The sequence below is a fragment of the Neomonachus schauinslandi genome, chromosome 1 (assembly GCF_002201575.2).
Source record: "Neomonachus schauinslandi chromosome 1, ASM220157v2, whole genome shotgun sequence".
NCBI classification, from domain to species: domain Eukaryota; kingdom Metazoa; phylum Chordata; class Mammalia; order Carnivora; family Phocidae; genus Neomonachus; species Neomonachus schauinslandi.
In genome coordinates, this window is record NC_058403.1 from 78,881,453 (window position 1) to 78,902,936 (window position 21,484).

At 40.9% G+C, this 21,484-nt stretch overlaps 1 protein-coding gene across 3 annotated transcripts in view; it reads left to right on the plus strand.

Moving 5' to 3' along the window:
* DGKG (diacylglycerol kinase gamma) overlaps positions 1-21,484 on the plus strand; it is a 159,844-nt gene that overhangs the window by 15,487 nt on the left and 122,873 nt on the right. For all 3 annotated transcript variants that reach the window (XM_021692349.1, XM_021692350.1, XM_021692351.1), the window contains exons 3-5: positions 5,127-5,289; positions 5,868-5,930; positions 14,075-14,245. In XM_021692349.1, coding sequence (XP_021548024.1) covers positions 5,127-5,289; positions 5,868-5,930; positions 14,075-14,245 — 397 coding nt within the window. The remainder of the gene's footprint in view (positions 1-5,126; positions 5,290-5,867; positions 5,931-14,074; positions 14,246-21,484) is intronic.

The window sequence follows — 21,484 nt, forward strand, 5'->3', positions numbered from 1 at the left end:
CCCCCGCCTCCATCAGGCTGGCCCCCACTCTTTGTACGCCTGGCACTGCTGTGTCCCAGGGAAGCTCTGTCACTCTGATTGTATTCTCTCTCACAGTGTGGCTGGCTTCTAGTAGGTGTAATGTCCCCGCACGTGGTTGGGGAAACAAAAAGAATTTAATTTCTCTTGAGCTTGATGGCTTACTGCTGCTAAAATGTCTCAAGGAAGAATGAGTTAGTTGTGGGAAGGGGCAAGTAGCTAGGAAAGCGAGGCCAGGAATACAAGTGCATCTGGCCGTGACAAGCAGGCCCCTGCCCATCAGTGCTGAGTGATTCTCTGGAGAACCGAGTACAGCAGACAACAGCCAGAAAGTGAAGCAGAACACAGTGGGGCAAAAGGGGCAAGGTGGCTTGGTGGCCTTATGATCTTAGACTCAGACACATCTAAACACAGAGCCCACCAGCTCTGCCACTTGCTTTATGACTCTGAGCAAGTTATTCATGTTTTCAGAATTTTTTTCATTCACCAAATGGCAGTAATAGTCACACCTCACACTGTTGTTTTAAGACTTAAATGAGATCATGTATATAAACTGCCCTATACACAGTAAGCTGTCCATCTGGTTCCCCTCCCTTCTTGACCTGTGCAAAAATTCGCACTTGAAACAGATTGCAGAAACAGCAATTTCCCAGTTAGTTCCTATATGAAAGTGGCAGTTTCTGGGAAAAAACAGGCCTGCGTCATGACAGTGCCTAGCATGTTATTCCAGAGCAAAGACATGGCTCAGCATGCCTCATAGTGTTTGTTTATCTGGTTTGGGCATAGTAAACCACTTTCTACCCACATTCACTAACAGTTCCTCTGAGCCTGGCTTCTGCTCATAAAGAACTCACTCTCTCATAACTCAGATACAACTCTGAGAGTGGTACACAGTCACATTTTTTTGCATACTGTACTTGAGGTTCTTGGAGAGAGTGACAGGGAGCCATATGTTAGCACTGGGACCTGGAACAGACGCGGGAGCAGGAGCACTGGACTGGGAGTCAGAAGATCAGGCTTCTGGTTTTACTCTGCTGCTTGATAGCTGGGCAAGTGACTGAACTTTCAGAACCTCAGTGACATGAGGAGGTCTGGGCTCTTCTGGTGTGAATGTCCTTTGTTTCTGGGCTTATTCTATGCTATCCTGTTCCCCTGAATAGGGTCATGAATGGTTGGACATGGGTTCAATCATCGTTTTCTAAGTTCTCATAATAGTTTGTCAGTACTTTTCCTGTACGCACCACTATTGATCCTGTATTGGAATTATTTCAACACCCGAGTCTCTTGAAGGTATAGACCTCTGTGTATGTTCCCCAAGGTGTTTCTTGTATGTAGGAGGTTCAGTACATATATATTGACTGAATAGACCCTACAGTAATTGATGACAGCCAAGTGTACAGCAAGAAACCCCACAGCCATTAAAATACCTATCAGGAAACACTGTCATATGTGGTGTGGGGATACTTAGATAAAATAGGATATTTCACTACCTTCCCAGATCTCTAGATGTAGTTGAGAAACTAAGGATATATTTATCATAAACAACGCTGTATTAATAAGAGGGCAGCTGATAGAAGTGTCATAGGACATGAACCGAAGTGGAAAAGTACAGAAATTCAGGTACAAGGGATCATACCAGGCTTCCTGGAGGAGGTGACATCTGGGCTGGACCTTAAAGGATAGCTAGAATTTTAACAGGTAGAGAAGGAAGCATTTTATGAGATACGCATGGAGGCTTGACCAGGAAAGAACATGGAGATCAGTGTGGACACAGGGTAGAGGTACACATAGGGAATAATAGGAGAAAAGACCAGAATGATCTCAGAGCTTGAAGTAGTTATAAATCTAGGTTGGAGTGGGATTATGGGAGGGCTGTGAATCCCAGAGGACTCAAGGAGTACACAGGATGATCCCCTGGTGTGTGGGAACATTGCAAATTAGACCTTCTATGCACATTGATTTTTAATTATGTTATGTTAATCACCATACATTACATCATTAGTTTTTGATGTAGTGTTCCATGATTCATTATTCACATTGATTTTTATCTCATCTTTCTTCTCTTTTCTAATTTCTTCTCTTGTGTATGTTTTATAGTGTGTAATAGAGGAGCACAGTAGTACATGTATACAATTTATAAGTAAAGATAAATGGGAATGCATGCTCAAAATGTTATAGAGGGGCATGTGATTTAAAACTGATCTCACCTCTCCCATGGGCAATTAGTAGGCATGGAATGTTTTTGAGTAGGAAAGCAATCTGTTCAGAATTGTGCTTTGGGAGGATCAGTCTGGCAAGGACGGATGAGATGGGAGGACTGACAGATGCGGGTGGAGGCAAATTGAGAAGTATTGCAGTGGTCCAGGTAGGAGGTACAGAACAGAAGTCTGAAACCAGGGAACAGCGGGCCTCTATAGCTTCTCGTCTGGGTGGAGGCAGCTGGACAGTGGACACACAGAAAAGACCTGGAGGTGACAGAGATGGCGAAAGAACAGTGAATAAAAGGAAGGGACAACACCTAGTCTCCAATGACTGGGAGTTCGAAATGGAGCCTGGTATTCTCAGTATTAGCAGAAACTGCAGGGTCAGGAAGAGGAGCTGGTTGAGGGAGGGAGTTAATAGAAGCTGAGACCTTGAGATCTTCTCATTCAGCACTCACCATCTGCTGAAGAAGAAACTGAGGTTCACAAAGAGGGGGAAATAGGGTAGAGCTGAGACCAGTCACGAGGTCCCCTGAATCCCACACTGCTCTTGTTTGATGATCTTTCAGCTTTGGTTTTTGAAGAGCGTTATATTAGACTTGGTTTAACTAAACTTGCTCTTTTTAAAAATCATTTAGTATAGTCTGTTTTCCAGAAATATTTTCTGCTGATAGTTCTCAATTTGATAAGATTAACAGGACACTTTGGGGCTCAAAACTACTGTTGACCCTTGAGTAACGTGGGGGTTAAGATTGCTCTACCCCAACATAGTCGGAAATCCACATATAACTTTTGACTCCCCAAAAGCTTAATTACTAATAGCCTACTGTTGATTGGAAGCCTTACTTTTAACATAAACAGTTGATTAACACATATTTTATATGTTATATGTATTGTATATACTGTACTATATTATACAATAAAGGAAGCCAGAGAAAGGAAAATGTCATTAAGGAAATCATAAGGAAGAGAAAATACATTGACAGTGCTGTACTGTATTGAAAATTTCCACAAGTAAATGGGCTTGTACAGTTCAAACCCGTGTTGTTCAGGAGTCAATTGTACATTGTAAACAGTGCTTGTCAATTTAAATAGTGTGAAGGAAAAGACAATGCAAAAAGAGCCTTTTAAAATATAACAGTGCCATCAGCAAATAGTCAAATCGGAGAATGAAGAAAACCAAAATAGCACAACAACATGGAAAACAGAAAGTTTAAGAAGAGAGGATGGAATGCTACAGAGAAGCCAAAGATGAGCAAGTCAGAAAAGAGACAACTGAATTGATGACTTTCAAGAGAGTGGGTTCAGAGGTGATGGGCTAGAACCCAGACTAAATGGGACTAAAGAGGTAACAGGCTAGTGTGGTCTGGCCAGGGCACATAGAAGGGGAAGAGAAAAAGGACAGGCTAGTAACTCGAGTATCCAGCCATTTCTTTGGAACAGTGACTTTGAACATGCTTGCAGGCAGAGAAGCAGATGCTGGGAGATGCCTTCAGATGGAGAGAGGGTGGAATCAAGGGTCATAGTGGGTAGGTTCCACTTGGAAAGTAGGAGGAAAAGATTTTGCTCTTACAGACTGATAAAGAGGAGGATGTGTGGGGCGGAACACTTGGGTGATGAGGCTGTGGAGACAGGGTCAGAAAGAGAAACACAGAGACTCGGGTAGAAAAGACAGAGAGAGAGAGACATCTTGGTGGTAGTTGTCACAAGAAATATGAATCTAGAGATCCCTTAATCTGCTAGGAGCCTGCATTATCCTCTGTCCAACCAAATCAGGCTTCCTCCACTCTGCAAAGGACAGCCTGGAGCAAGTAGAAACTGCCTTGTGAGCTCCCTCCCAATGGGGTCAAGAGGGCATCGCTTGTTTTTAGGGCCAAAACTTTGTATTCCAGACCTGGTTGTATATATTTAAGCCAGCTCATGGTTCTGGGAAGGCTCCCAGATTTTCTAGAAGAGACAAGGGGTTAAATGCTATCAACATTTTGGAAGGAGAGCCAAGTAGGCTCCCAAAAAGGGATTTTATTCTCATGGCTGTTATTATTTACAAAAGCCTTCACAGCAGATCTTAGAGTAGAGCTTCCTCAGTGATTTCCAGGAGCATCTGCCGATTTGATGAAGAATCTGATGCCATCAGAGCACGAGCCAGTGATGACTCACTGCAAACTGTCTTTGTTGAGTGTTTGCTGAGTACAGCAGCCCTTTCTGGCATGGTTGCTCCCAGCCCGGGACCAGAAGCCAGGCAGTAGTGGGAGAGATACAGCAGAGAGAGGTTCTAGTTTTTGGCATGTTTCTTGATTCTACCTTCTGTCCTTGGCTTCCTGCTCTTCTCCCAGTGCCTAAAACCTTCACAAGGACATGTTTTGAGAGCAGCTGAGCCATCACATACCCTCTCCTGTTCTCTTGAGGTTCATCCAGGGAAGATCAGTTATGAAAGTAATGAAGGATGGAGCCTATCTTTTCCTATTTTCTGAGACCTGAACACTCAGGAGACACCACAGAAGAACCATCTTTCCATCATATTTTCCACTATGTCCTTCTTTATCTTCACTAAGATTCCAGGGCACAGACCAAATCCTGCTCATTAGAGAGCAGTCTGGCTTGTGGGCCTCGACTCAGGCAGAGCCCTCTGTGGCCTCCACTCCCAATGCCCGTTCCCCATCACCCCCTTTCTACCTAGTTTTGGACACATCTTATTACAGAAGCCTCTTGCAAGCCCCAACATGCAACCACCAGTGTCATCTCTTTCTTGCATCCTGTCCCCTGCTCCCTGTGCTTGTTATTCTCCATCACTTCCTGGCCTTTTCATTCCTGCACCCACCAAGTCCCACACTTCCTTCTGCTTCCCTTTCATTTCTCTTGCCTGCCTGCCCCCTCCCCAGTTTCTCTGTCCTCTTTGTTTCTTCTCAGCCAATTAGCTATGATGTCTTCAAGCTGTTCATGAGGGCGTACCTGGAGGTGGACCTTCCTCAGCCACTGAGCACACACCTCTTCCTGGCCTTCAGCCAGAAGCCCAGGCGGGAGACCCCTGACCACCCAATGGACAGGGCCAGCAATGAGGCCGGTGGCCCAGGTATGTAGACCAGTGTTACCCAAGATAGAAAGGAGATTTTGTAGCTCTGATGCATTTGCCACAGGCACAGCTGCATTTCTAGCGGGTGCCCTGTGCATATTAACTTCCTTATGGGGTGTGAATGGGGATCAGGGCACCAGGACTCCTTTCCCCATAGGTCCTCACAGGAAGCCGTGTCTGATGGCTCTCTCAGAGGAACAAAGAGGGGCAAAATTCCTGCCCTCAGGATCAGAGGGGACAATGGGGAGGAGAGGAAGCCCAAACAAATGCATGGCAGGGGAAGAGAACCTTCTGCAAAGACTGCAAGAAGCCTTTGGAGGGAGCACCTTCAGGTCATGTACCCAGGGTGGAATGAGCCCAGGAGTGGCAGAGGAAGGGTAAGGTGTGGTCACTGTCTTCTTGAAGCTTGGGCTGTAATGAGGGAGACATAGCCAACCCCAATAAGTCAGCATAAACCCAGCTGACACTCAGAGACACACAACTCAAGTGATCCAGACCCCATAGGAAGGTTCCCTACCTGTCTCTCTAAGAAGCTAGAGAACATGAGCTGGTCCTCAAACCTTCTTCTTACTCCCCAGATACCAACATACAGAATGTGGATAATGCTGCCAAAGCAGATGAGGCCTGTGCCCCTGATACAGGTAAGTCTTTATAATACTAGATTTGCGGGGTGGGGTGCAGTGGAGAATACCCCATCCTTGGGAGGAGGGGTAAATCTAACCAGCAGTTTGTCTCCGTGTCATTGTAAATCCTTTAAGCAGATCTTGTCGGCCTCTGTCTTTTGGGCCTTTACCACTCAAATGTGCTGGGATTCTGAGGCTTGATCAGGCTTTTGCTTCACTTGCCCTGAAACAGGGCGGCTCATTACTTATTTACTTCTATTGGGGCTGCCTGGCCAGAAAGGGGAGAAGGGGAACCTTCTCGGGAGAAAGTATATGATGGGGGTTTGAGTGAGTGTGTGTGCGCCTGTGTGTGTGTGTGTGTGTGTGAGAGAGAGGGAGAGAGACGCAGAGGCAGAGACAGGCAGAGCATGTACATAAAGAAGTGGCTCTAGGGCTGAGATACAGATGACTCTGCCTGTGGATGGTTGAAGGTGGGTAGGGCAAGAAGGTAAGAGTGAGCTCAGATGGACAAAACTGTATAGAGCTGCACTACAAGAAATGGTAAAGGGAATCTTCTTAGTAGAACTATACCATATGGAAACCTGGGTTTACATACAAGAATGAAGAGTGCTGAAACTGATAACCACATGGGGAAATACAAAGAATATTTTTCTTATTAGTTAAATCTCTTTGAAAGACAATTAACTATCGAAGCAAAAAAATGACATTGTGTTGTGCAGTTTCTAACATACGTAGAAGTGAAATGTAGAACACTAGCACAAAGGCACAGTTGGGAGAATTGGAGGTATTTACATGCCCCGGTTTTAATAAGTCAGGAGGAGGAGCAAGGTGAAGCAGTTAACATTATTTTCATCTATTTGCCAGGGACCTGGAAGGATGAGAGAATATTTTCAAGTGGATACTAGATGTAGTTCTAATCTTTTTTCTAGTCATGGCAAAAAGGGCAACTGGAAGGATTATAGAGTTTTCAGGGTATAACTGAAGGACTGGTGAGATAAAAAATTTACTGTGGATGAAAAGCAGAGCAGTTGGGAAAGGAAAGTTGCCTCTGGACCAAAAGCTCAGCAAATTTCAGGCTTCTCATAGAGCTCCACGAAGCAAGGATTACGAGCATCGGTGCCTTCCTGAGGCCTTCAGGGGCAGCATCAAGGCAAGACTCTACAAAGTATGGCTCACCCACCTGTCCTTCCCAGCACCCACCCACCCATCCTATGTCCATGGCCGCTTGGGTAAATGGATTTAAGTTATAAATCAGTCTTAAATCATATGTGGAATAGCAGAGGCATGCTATGACATAAAGTATTCTCATAATAGGAAGAGAAGGGTGAAATTGGAAACCTTGAGATTCTAAACTCTGAGTAAGAAAATCAACCATGACAAGCATTTGGACCCAGATTCTTTACCCAGAGACTTTCTTAGTCCAAGTATCTGGAACTTCAAGAGGAACTTGAGAGAAATTGTACTTCATTCCCTGAGGTTCCAAATTGTCTGGGTAGGACTTGTTTTAGTGGCTGAAATTTCTGAGTAACCAAGGAAGGACTTATTGGGGATGCCGTCATTACATGATATTTGAGAAAAGGTAATCGATGTTGATAATGGAACTTGGCTGGTGTATTTGACCACCAGGTTTATTTGCAACATTTGTATCATTCTGGGTCTGAGAGCAACTTCTAGAGACTTCCTCCTGGAGAAGTGATTTGTGATGTACCATATTCCTTGTGTCTGGAGAGTATCAGTTTCCTGTGGTCAGATAATAAAAGGGTAATGATCTGACTGCTGGCCCAGGGAGGTATATAGCATTTTTTCATCTTTTGTGACTTGAAATTTAAAGTAGAAAATCCTTTTCCTGTTAGGCTGCCTTCCATGGATGTCTTAATTAGATGCCCCAGTTCACCAGAAACAGGAATGTAGGGACAGACGGATACCACAGAGAGGGGCCTCTGCCAATAAGGAAGAGCCAAGTTCTGGTATCACCTTAGATCAGGCCATCTGTTAAAAATCCCAACCTTTTCCTGTCGCCCAAGCAGAAGCCAGAGGAAACTAGATTCTCATTTGCTATGGCTTATTTAGGCCTATGAGAGCAATCTCCAAGCTAGGATCTAGAACAACCCAGTTCAAGTTATTCATTTCCAGAACCAGGTAGGTGAACGGTTGGGTCCATAGGCACAACAGAGAGAGGCTTTCACTAAGACCAGACATAGACTCAGAGCCTTGAGCAATCTGTCACTGTCAGGGTGTCAGCTAGGAAAGCCTGAATGCACCCTTCCCTCAATGCCCAGGTCTAAATGGGTTAAACGATGTGAACTTTATTCTCCTGGTTTTTATTTCGGTCTTCAGGCTCTTGAGATATTTCAGCAACTTGGAATATTGAACTCTCAAGGACAGTCCTTCAGTTGTTTCTTAGTTTTTCCCAATTATAAAAGTAACACAGTTACACTGCCAAAAATTTGAAGAGTACAAAAAAAAAAAAGAAGGAAACAACAAAATCACCCATAATTTACCAATGAAGTTACACACATGCATGCATACACGTATCCTTGTAGGTTTTTTCTATACATTTTTTTACAGAATTGGAATCAGACTATACATATTTTGGAACCAGCTTTGTTTTTCACTTAACATTATACTCACAAACATTTTTCATGTCATTCAAGACTTTTGGTAAAGATCAATTTTAATGCAAGTCCTCTTTCCACAGATGAAAAATCTGAGGTTGAATATAGTAAGCCCACTCATGCAAGATCACACACCATTTAGCACAAACCCAGAGCTAGAAACCCAGTCCTCTGCCTCTAGCTTGGTTTTCTTTCCACTATACAACACTGCCCAACTAGAGGCAACAAGTAATACAGAGACTAAAAGAGAGAAGGTGGAACTAGTCAGGCCTACCTAAGAACCCTCAAGCAAAAAGGTTTATGACATGGCACCTAGACAGAACTTCTGTAATCTGGAAGACGGTGTTAGTCTCTTATTACTGATGGTCCCTGAGGGATGTACTTAGATGGCCATGGGTTGGGAGTGTTTTACATAAGGCAGCTTGAGGAGGAAAAGCACTAGTAGGACTATGTGCCCCTCAGTCCTTCTGTACCCCAGCATTTCCATGACTGGGGTGAACAGTACATCTCAGTGTAGACTAGAACAGTGGTTCAAGATCCAGTCATAGTTCTGGTAATCCAAGGATCTTTGGAAAAGGCTGTAATAATGTTTTAAAACAGCTTTGGTGAGGTATAATTGGCATAAAATGAATTGCACATGTTTAAAGTATACAATTAATAATTTTTTCCATATGTATACACCTATAAACCAGGACCACATCGATATAGTGAAGATGTCTATCATCTCCAAAGTTGCCTTATAATCGCTTTCTCCCACCTCCCTACCACCACCTGCATCTCTGTACTATCACTGATCTGCTTGCTGTTACTATAGATTAGACTGAATTTTCTATCCTTATACATAGAATCATACAGTATGTACATTTTTTGGTGTGGCTTCTTTTACTCAGCATAATAGTTTTAAAATTTATCCATGTTGTTGTGTGTATCAATAATTAACATATTTTTAATGCTGATTAGTATTCCAATATATAGGCGGATATTCCAAAATTTGTTTATCCATTCACCTCTTGATGGACTTTTGGGTTGTTTCCAGTTTGAGGCTATTACATATAAAACATGAATATTCTTAGTACACGTCTTTATGTGGACAGCTTTCATTCCTTTTAGGTAAAGATCAAGGAATAGAAAGTTTAGGATCATTATGTTCTTGTGATGATTTGACCTCTCCATTATGAAATGACTCCCTTTATTCCTGATAATACTCTTTGCTTTGAAATCTACTTTATTATAATTATATTCATAATTAAGGTAGCCATTCTAGTTAACTAGAGTTATAGTGATATCTTCCTCCATTCCTTTAATGTATTTGTGTCTTTATATTTAAAATGACTTTTTTAAAGGAAACATGTAGTTGGTTGGGTCTTTTTTTATCTAAGCTGACATTCTCTGCCTTTTAGTTAGAATTTTAGAACATTTAAATTTACTGTGATACTTAATATCATTAGGTTTAAAAATACCATCTTGCTATTTGTTTTTTTTCCCCCATCTGTCCTTTCTTTCCCTTTTGCTCTTTTTCTGTCTTCTTTTAATTAGTTGAATTATTGCTTCATTTATCTCCTTTTTAATATTATTAGCTATAACTCTTTGTTACATTATTTTAGTGACTTTTAACTATCACAGTCTATGTTCAAGTAATATTATTCCACTTTGCATATACTATATGAAATTTACTGCAATAGGGGCGTCTGGGTGGCTCAGTCAGTTAAGTGTCTGCCTTTGGCTCAGGTCATGATCCCAGGATCCTGGGATCAAGCCCCACTTCGGGCTCTCTGCTCGGTGGGGAGCCTGCTTCTCCCTCTCCCTCTGTCTGCTGCTCCCCCTGCTTGTGCTGTCTCTCTCTCTGTGTCAAATAAATAAATAAAATCTTCAAAAAAGAAAAAAAGAAATTTACCTCAGCATACCTCCATTTCTTCCACCTAGGCCTTTGTGCTATTGTTATACATTTTACTTGTATGTATGTTAAATTATAAACTGTACAACCACATTGTTATTATTTTTGCTTCAGTAGTTAATTATCTTTTAAAGAGATTGAACTAATAAAAATACTTTTTATCTTTACCCATGTGGTTACCTGTTTTAGTACTCTTTATTCTTGTGTATAAATCTAGGTTTCCATATGGTATAATTCTACTAAAAAGATGTTCTATATCATTTCTTGTATTGCCGCTCTGTACAGTTTTGTATATCTGAAAATTTCTTTATTTTGCCTTTTTTTCCTAAAGATATTTCACTGTGAGTAAAGAATTCTAGGTTGACAGGGGCGTCTGGGTGGCTCAGTCAGTTATGCATCTGCCTTCAGCTCAGGTCATGATCCCGGGATCCTGGGATTGAGCCCCAAGTTGGGCTCCGTGCTCAGAGGGGAGTCTGCTTCTCCCTCTCTCTCTCTGCCCCTCCCCTCCATTCATGCTCTCTCTCTTTCTCTCTGTGTCTCAAATAAATAAATAAAATCTTAAAAAAAAAAGAATTCTAGGTTGACAGATTTTTTTTTCTTTTAGTATTTTAAAGGTGTTGTTCCATTAGCTTTCAGCTTGCTTTCTTTCCAGTGAGAAAACTACAGTCATTCTCATCTTTGTTTGTCTCTCTATAAGGTGTCTCTTTTCCTCTGGCTTCTTTTATGATTTTTTTCCTTTATCACTGATTTAATCAACTTGATTATAATGTTCCTTGGTGTAGTTTAATTCATGTTTCTTGTGTTTGGAGTTCATTGAGCATCTTGGACCTGAGATTATATAGCTTTTATCAAATATCAACAAATTTGGAAGAATTTCAGCCATTATTTCTTCAGTTTTTTTCTACTTCTTTCTCTCCTCTTCAGGTATTCCAATTACATGTCTATTTCAAGTTGTCCCACAGCTCACTGATATAATACTTTTTTTTTTTTAGTCTTTTTGGATAGTTTCTATTGCCATGCTTCAAATTCACTAATATTTTCTTCTGCAATGTGTAATCCACTGCTAATCCTATTCAGTGCATTTTTTCATTTCCCACACATCATATCTAGACAATTTTGGGGGGCATTTTTTACATATCTTTTATGTCTCTTCTTAACATATGCAATCTTTCCTCTAGCTTCTTGGACAGATGGAATACACTTGTAATAATTACTGTAAAGTTCTTATCTATTGTATCACTGTGTCATTTCTGGCTCCATGTCAATTGCTTTTTCTCATTATTTTGCGTATTTTCTTCTTGCATACCTGTCATTTTTTGTTAAATGCCAGACATTGAAAATTTTACATCATTGGGTGTTGGATATTTTTGTATTCTTATAAAAATTCTTGAGGTTTGTTTTGGGGCACATTTAGGTTACTTGGAAATACTTAACCTCTTTTGGGTCAAGCTTTTGAAGCTTTGTTAGGCAGAGCCAGAGAGGTATTTACTAATTTCACCCAACTACCAAAGCAAAACTCTTCCAAGTACTCTACCTGATGCTTCTTGAGATATGGGGGTTTTCTACCTTGGTTGGTGAGAATAGACACTATTCCTGCATTCCAGGGATTGTTCCCTCCAATACTGATTCTTTCCCTAGCCTCAAGTAGTCTCCTTACACATCTGTGCTAATTGTTACTCGGCTGAATAACTGAGGGAAACTCTCCACCGATTACTCACAGGAGACCCTCTATAGATCTCTGGAGTTCTCCCTGTGCAGCTTCCTCCTCTTTGGTGCGCTGCTCTGTGAACTCTAGCCACATGGGACTCCCCAGACTCCAAACTCCGCCTCCTCAACTCAGAGAGACTTCCAGGATCTTCCTGGGTTCCCCTTCCCTGTGCTGCAGCCTAGAAACTCTTTCTGAACAGTAAAATGTGACAATTACAGTGATCATCTCATTTGTTTTTTATCTCTTGGGATCACCATTTGGTGCTACCACATTCAATGTCCTATGAACCATTGTTTCATATTTTTTGTCCAGTTTTTAGTTGTTTCAATAGAAGGGTAAATCTGGTACTGTTACTCCAATTTAGTCAAAATAGAAGTCATTGTAATAGCATTTTAATGGATGGATAATCTGAGGATGTAACAGTAACTTGAGGTATAATGGGCTATCCAGTACAAAGGATTTCTCACATTTGTCTTCTATGTTATTATGTTTTTTCCTAACTTTTCCTCCAGTGATGATTTTAATACTTGTTGCATATGTAATTTTATTGCAATTTCCCCCATCTCATTATCTTTTTTTTTTAATCTCATCCTATTATATTTTTGTCTCAACTTGCTCACCTGTGAGGCTTTCTGCCTAGAGGTTATATCTTCTTGCAACCTCCTAGGGTCTTGTCCAGTAGGAAATTGTTTCCAAAGGTCTGATTTTTGGAGACTTCAGGATGGAGCTTCCTTTCCTTGTCTTGCAGCTTTGTTTCATAAGCTCCATCTTGGTCTCTTCACAGGGCCCCTTGTAGCATACATAGAATGTCGGTGAGACAGTGGTCTCACCCCCTGTCCATCTGGATCATGGTTAAATGCCTTTTCAGACCACGAAACTCCTAGGACTGGTAGGCTTTCATGTGGCACAGCTCTACTGGCGTGACACGAACTGTTTTCCTTTGCATGGCACTTTGGCTCTCTGAACAAAAAGTGTACTGGTAGCATTGCCTTCCCCAGCAGGCATTACTATCAGGGCTATCTCTCCCTGCCCATGCCTTCAGCACTCCATTACTTAGTGGTACAACACCTACCTGGATTTTCCACTCCCAGTCTTCCTCTTACTTTTCCCCATGTTTTCTATGAGTTGCACCCTCTTCCTGGATATTAAGAGATCATTTCTGATGGGCATGGATCTGGAGAGACTGGGAGAAGAGAGATGGCCCTTAAAGTACCTCAAGAAAGTATAATTCACACAGTAAAATATAGGTGCCCAGTTTTCTCATTAGTAATAACCTCATGTTTCTGAACTAGAGGACAAAGAGTATAAGAGAGACAGCATTTTCTTACCTAAGAGAAGGAAAACTCCAGAGGGAAAACTTACTCTATTTCTGTGGTATGATAAACCACTTTCTGCATTTTCTTAATCCAATTGATTAGGCTTGCAGCTAGTCAAAATTCTTCCTAGTTTCTGGAAATTTGTTGATTGTTGATCCCAGTTTTCTTTTTTAAATATTCATCTTCTTATTTATCTTTAAATGTATTTGAGAAGAAAATTGTGAAAAGGTATATCGGTAAATGACCAATAGTCTGGATTTTGGAATCCTAGCCAAAATTCTACAAACTGAGTGTGTTCCCAGACAGTTAGGCTAAATGACATTTACCTGTTGGCTATTGATATTACTAAAAATCACTGTCATCTTTTCTGAAAATTCACAGGGTATAGGTGAATTTCTTACAAGTTTATAGAGTCTTGAAAGGATCAGAATGAGGTCCATTCAGAGAGTATGAACTCCACAAACTAGATTTCTAGGGCCACTGATTTGATCATATTTAAGTAACCAACACTTTTGAGGACACTTGTATAAAATTCTGGCCTCTACCAAGAAAATGATGGAGCAACAAAAGGGGTTTAATATTTACCAAACATTAAGTGTCTTTGGATGGTTTCCTTTTGCCTATCACAGAATCAAAGATCACCGAGAAGCAAGTGCCAGCTAAAGAACAGGTTGCTGCAGCCCCCCTGGGAAACGCTGTTGCTCCAACTCCAGGCTCAGAATCCCCCATAGTGTACCTGAAGGATGTCATGTGTTACCTGTCCCTGCTGGAGATGGGGAGACCTCAGGATAAGCTGGAATGTAAGTGCTCGCCCTGTCAAGGGGTTTCAATTTTTTCCTAGAAGATCTAGTACCTTGTCCTTCATTCTAAGCATGCTGGAGATTGATCTGGGATTGTGGGTATTGGTGACCCTTGCTTGGAGAAAGTGCTTCTGTCCTGTCACCAGCAGTGGTCTGGACATTTCTTGGCAATCCACATTGGCAGACAGTACTAGTTATATGGAGAGTAGGAAGTGCATCTGAGACCTTGCTATTGAGAATCAGGATTTGGAAAGGGGAGAAGTCTCTACAGGGGGCCAGGACTCCCTTCTTTTGCTGGCAGGACTTCCTAAAAGCCTCCAACCAGAAAGTTCCTACCTTCCCTTATTTTTCAAGGGGGGATATTCAACATCTATCTTCCCCCTCTTATTCTGTATCCAAGCAGCTCTTTATGAGGAATTCCTTTTTCTTGATCAACCTCTATCTTTTAAAGGTTACTTCTATTTCTTCACCCACCCCCACCCCAAGTTTTTTGGCCTCTAGAGAAAAGGGACTAGTTAAGTGAGGGAGTTGAGCTTTGTTCCATAATGTGACTAACATAGGTTTCAAAAACATATCTTCAGAGAGAGAGAGAGAGTAATGGCTGGTGGCAGAAAGGAAAGCCCACAGCGGCTGAAAGAGCCTGCAGTCTTGTAGAAGACTCACTGCAGGGATGATCTCCCCCACCTCCGTGAGCCTAGAGGCAGACTTTTTAAAAGAGGAGATAATAGGACCTTGTTAAAAAAGATATATTGTTTTGGCCCCTCTTGGGAACTTAGTAGGTATTAAGGGAAAAAACATACACATCATAGCAAAATAAAATTCCAGTTAATAAGAAGGCTAGTCAGTAAAGCTTAAACACTAACAAGGAAATATCTGGCAAAGGTTAACCCTTGCCAAAACCAAAATGAAACAGTTCGCTCATTAGCTGAGCTTAAAATCTCCCCCATAGTTTTGAGGTGTTAACAATTGCAAGTCTGAAGTGCTAATTTGGTGGCAAATATAGCAGATTTCTGTTTCTTTTGGCTAATGTTAAAAGTGAAATGTCAAACTATTTCCAACATTCAGCTGGATTTTGAGTTTCAGGCATTGTATTTGTTCATAATTACCAGAGAGGATGTGGCAGATTTTTTCATATTTGTGGCTCTCCGACTGAGTCTTGTAATGGCAATAAAAGAAACTGCATTAAAAAAAATACTTTTTGTTACAGAAAATTTCCAACACAGATAAAAGTAGAAAGCACAATGAACTTCCGTATACCCATCAGCCACCTTCAGCAATTACCTGCTTATAATCAATCACGTTTTATTAATACCTCCCATGCATTCCCTCTGCCCCAGAATATTTTGAAAAAATTCCAGACATACTATAATTTCACCTGTAAATATTTCAGTATGTACCTCTAAAATACGACTTTTTCTTAAATATAACCCCAGCACCATTATCACATTGAAAGACAATGATTCCCTACTATTGCCTGTAGGCAGTAGGAGGCAGAGCTAAAGTAAGAACAAAAGCATTCGTTTAGGGCCTCAGAATAGCAATTTGGGGAACACAGATTTGGGCAGCAACCCAAATAGTGCCCCTCCCAGGGAACAAAAGTCAAGGGTATTTACAGACAAAAGGGAATGCTTGTATATGTTGTTTACAGAGAATTTTGATTGGTGTTGATGGCAGAAAACTAATCTTGACTGAATATAATTGGTGACTGAGGTTACCACTAAGCAAAGTCTCTTTATGTAGCAAGTTGCAGGTGTTCGGGTTGAGTCTTTGGAATATTTGCAGTCTGGCCCAGTTCAGAGTTCACTGTTCCACCCAGTGAGGACGTGCATGAGGCCTACCTCCTTAATGGCCTCCCAGCTCCATTTTAAAACCCCTTGACATAAGTGACTTCATTTAATTTCACCTTTTATCTATCAGATATTCAGTCAGTGTTCACATTTTCCCAATTATCTTACATATTTTTAATTGTTTATTTGAATCAGAATCCAAATGTACTCCATACATTGCCATTGCTTCTTATGTTTCTTCTATTTTAATCTTCTGCTTATTTTTTTCCGTGTAATTTTTTATTGTAGAAACTTGGCTATGTTTGTTCTCTAGAGTTTTTAATCTTTTTTTTTTAATTAAACTGGATGAATTCAAATCCTTCCCTGATTTTAGGGATTAAAAGCAACTTAAGCTTTTCTTTTTTAATAACCAATCATGTATCTTTTTGGAAATAATAGCCTGAAATCCTATCATTCATACATTAACAATAACTTTCATTATTGAATACCTTTTATCTGCTAATCACTTTAAATGTATATCTCATTTTAACCTCACAATAATCCTAGAAGGTCAATGTGATTATTCTCATTATATGTGTCAGAAAGCACAGAAAGTATAAATGACTTGCCCAAGCCCATGCTGCGAATAAACTGAATGCTTTCTTTATAGTTCTACTGTCCTTGCATAGCAGGACCAAGAGAGCTCCATGTTGAGAGTCGCCCGAGCCCAGGGTCTGGGAACAGCAGTAGTGGGAAGGCCTGTCCTTTCTGTCATTCAGCCATCTGTTTGGCAAGTCAGCCTCATATGCTGAGTGCCTCTGACCAAGACATTTTGAAGACTCACGGAGAATTGGAAGGCCGTTGACCCTACTTTGAAAAAACCTCGACTCCCACCACAATCACACCACTGAACAAACACAAGGTGCAGGAATATCACAACATATAGAAAGATGTGACAACACACAAGCAACCTAGCAGGAGTGTCGTGAACTGTGGGTACATGCTGAGAGGTCCAGAGTGGGTATGTGTGGGAAGGGACAGTCTGGGGAGGCTCCATAGAGAAAGCAGGCCTGATGAAGGGTTTCAAGAACGAGAGGAAAATGAAGATGTGTTCAGTTCTACTCCCCACTCTGCTTACAACTGAGATCACAAACAGGATCTCTACCTTTAAAATGAATGAAATGTAAGTTCCCAGGTCCCAAAAATGAAAATTTAGTCCTTTGCCCAAATTTCTCTCCCAGATCTTCCTTATCCTGCATCACCTCCCTACAACTAGAACATGATAGAGGATGTTTCTGAATAGCATGTTGACATTTTATTTTATTTTTTTTATTATGTTACGTTAATCACCATACATTACATCATTAGTTTTTGATGTAGTGTTCCAGGATTCATTGTTTGCGTATAACACCCAGTGCTCCATTCAGTACGTGCCCTCTTTAATACCCATCACCAGGCTAACCCATCCCCCCACCCCCTTCCCCTCTAGAACCCTCTGTTTGTTTCTCAGAGTCCATAGTCTCTCATGGTTCGTCTCCCCCTCTGATGTCCCCCCCTTCATTTTTCCCTTCCTGCTATCTTCTTCTTCTTTTTTTTTTTTTAATATAATGTATTATTTGTTTCAGAGGTATAGATCTGTGATTCATCAGTCTTACACAATTCACAGCGTTCACCATAGCACATACCCTCCCCAGTGTCTATCACCCAGCCACCCCATCCCTCCCACCCCCCACCACTCCAGCAACCCTCAGTTTATTTCCTGAGATTAAGAATTCCTCATATCAGTGAGGTCATATGATACATGTCTTTCTCTGATTGACTTATTTTGCTCAGCATAATACCCTCCAGTTCCATCCACATCATTGCAAATGGCAAGATTTCATTCCTTTTGATGGTTGCATAAAATTCCATTGTATATATACACCACATCCTCTTTATCCATTCATCTGTCGATGGACATCTTGGCTCTTTCCACAGTTTGGCTATTGTGGACATTGCTGCTATAAACATCGGGTTGCACATACCCCTTTGGATCCCTACATTTGTATCTTTGGGGTAAATACCCAGTAGTGCAATTGCTGGGTCGGAGGTAACTCTATTTTCAACTTTTTGAGGAACCTCCATACTCTTTTCCAGAGTAGCTGCACTAGCTTGCATTCCCACCAACAGTGTAGGAGGGTTCCCCTTTCTCTGCATCCTGCCAACATCTGTCGTTTCCTGACTTGTTAATTTTAGCCATTCTGACTGGTGTGAGGTGGTATCTCATTGAGGTTTTGATTTGGATTTCCCTGATGCTGAGCGATGTTGAGCACTTTTTCATGTGTCTGTTGGCCATTTGGATGTCTTCTTTGGAAAAATGTCTGTTCGTGTCTTCTGCCCATTTCTTGATTGGATCATTTGTTCCTTGGGTGTTGAGTTTAATAAGTTCTTTATAGATTTTGGATACTAGCCCTTTATCTGATATGTCATTTGCAAATATCTTCTCCCATTCTGTCGGTTATCTTTTGGTTTTGTTGACTGTTTCTTTTGCTGTGCAAAAGCTTTTTATCTTGATGAAGTCCCAATAGTTCATTTTTGCCCTTGCTTCCCTTGCCTTTGGCGATGTTTCTAGGAAGAAGTTGCTGCGGCTGAGGTCAAAGAGGTTGCTGCCTGTGTTCTCCTTTAGGATTTTGATGGACTCCTGTCTCACATTGAGATCTTTCAACCATTTTGAGTCTATTTTTGTGTGTGGTGTAAGGAAATGGTCCAGTTTCATTCTTCTGCATGTGGCTGTACAGTTTTCCCAACACCATTTGTTGAAGAGATTGTCTTTTTTCCATTGGACATTCTTTCCTGCTTTGTCGAAGATTAGTTGACCATAGAGTTGAGGGTCCATTTCTGGGCTCTCTATTCTGTTCTCTTGATCTATGTGTCTGTTTTTGTGCCAATACCATACTGTCTTGATGATGACAGCTTTGTAATAGAGCTTGAAGTCTGGAATTGTGATGCCACCAGCTTTGCTTTTCTTTGTCAACATTCCTCTGGCTATTCGGGGTCTTTTCTGGTTCCATACAAATTTTAGGATTATTTGCTCCATTTCTTTGAAAAAAGTTGGTGGTATTTTTTTTCCTGTTTTTTTTTAATTTTTTATTGTTATGTTAATCACCATATATTACATCATTAGTTTTTTATATAGTTCCATGATTCATTGTTTGTGTATAACACCCAGTGCTCCATGCAAAACGTGCCCTCTTTAATACCCATCACCAGGCTAACCCATCCTCCCACCCCCCTCCCCTCTAAAACCCTCAGTTTGTTTTTCAGAGTCCATTGTCTCTCATGGTTCGTCTCCCCCTCCAATTTCCCCCCCTTCATTCTTCCCCTCCTGCTATCTTCTTCTTTTTTTTTTTTTAAGATATATTGCATTATCAGTTTCAGAGGTACAGATCTGTGATTCAACAGTCTTGCACAATTCACAGCGCTCACCATAACACATACCCTCCCCAATGTCTATCACCCAGCCACCCCATCCCTCCCACCCCCCACCACTCCAGCAGCCCTCAGTTTGTTGATAGGGATTGCATTGAATGTGTAGATTGCTCTAGGTAGCATTGACATCTTCACAATATTTGTTCTTCCAATCCATGAGCATGGAACGTTTTTCCATTTCTCTGTGTCTTCCTCAATTTCTTTCATGAGTATTTTATAGTTTTCTGAGTACAAATTCTTTGTCTCTTTGGTCAGATATATTCCTAGGTATCTTATGGTTTTGGGTGCAATTGTAAATGGAATCGACTCCTTAATTTCTCTTTCTTCTGTCTTGTTGTTGGTGTATAGGAATGCCATGGATTTCTGTGCATTGATTTTATATCCTGCCACTTTACTGAATTCCTATATGAGTTCTAGCAGTTTTGGGGTGGAGTCTTTTGCGTTTTCCACATAAAGTATCATATCATCTGCAAAGAGTGAGAGTTTGACTTCTTCTTTGCCAATTTGGATGCCTTTTATTTCTTTTTGTTGTCTGACTGCTGTGGCTAGGACTTCTAATACTATGTTGAAAAGCAGTGGTGATAGTGGACATCCCTGCTGTGTTCCTGACCTTAGGGGGAAGGCTCTCAGTTTTTCCCCATTGAGAATGATATTTGCAGTGGGTTTTTCATAGATGGCTTTTATGATATTGAGGTATGTGCCCTCTATCCCTATACTCTGAAGAGTTTTGATCAAGAAAGGATGCTGTACTTTGTCAAACGCTTTTCTGCGTCTATTGAGAGGATCATATGGTTCTTGTTCTTTCTTTTATTAATGTATTGTATCACATTGATTGATTTGTGGATGTTGAACCAACCTTGCAGCCCAGGAATAAATCCCACTTGGTCGTGGTGAATAATCCTTTTAATGTACTGTTGGATCCTATTGGCTAGTATTTTGGTGAGAATTTTTGCATCCATGTTCATCAAGGATAGCATGTTGACATTTTAGAAAAACAAATACAATAGCTTCTATAATGGTAACTACTTCATAGCCTTGTTGAGGATTCCATAAGTAGGAATGAAAAAGTGCATAGGACAGTGCATCGTACTTATTAAATGCCACATATAAATGTTCGTTAATGAAAGAAAGTAACAATAAATAACATTTGTTGAGTGCTTTCTCCATTCCAAGCACCATGTGACTAAGGAATAGGGCACATAAATAGAAGTCTGTATCATATAAGCTCAATCTTTCTGAAATCTTTAATGAGGCCAAAAACATTTAGATGTCACAGTATCGATTTTTACAGTGATCATAGCTGGCATTAAATCCTGAGGTTAATGAAATGATGTTGAACTCCTTTGCTTGCTATGGGGATGTTAAGAGAAAGAGCACATCAATTTAAACTTCCCTGGAAATCTTTTTTAAAGAGAACAAGGTTGTCAAAATCTTCTCCTAAAACCTTTCTAAGTATTAAAAAGGCCAGCAAAAATATTTACCATGTATGTAGTCTTACTTGGCATGTTTCTTTTATGAACATTTTAAAGGTATTGATATATTTATTTTATTTATATCTTGTAGTATATTGTATGCTTATTTATATCTCTTATATAGAACAATTAAAATATTACAGAGAAAAAACTGTCCTATACTTTACGTATTAATTCTCATTAAAAAAAAAAAAACAACGTAGGAGAAAGAAACCACTGTAATCTCCATCTTGCAGATAAACGTGGTCCAGTGAAGTTAAATGACTTGTTTGATGCCTTGGAGGTGGTAGGCCAAGGCCAAGATGTGAGTCTGCCTAAATCCACTAGAGCATGTTTCAAGGTGTGCATGTTCTACCAGGAACCGTACCATGACCTGGATCTCATCAGCCACAGAGTTATTGCTTAGACAGGTCCAGAAGCCAGACGGCTGGGTTCTCCTCCCTTTTTCCACCCTCTGTGTGAGAAGTCAGACTCTGCACCTTGGAGGGTGGGTGAGCTGGCTGCAGGGGCCTTCGCCCCAGTGACAGAACTGA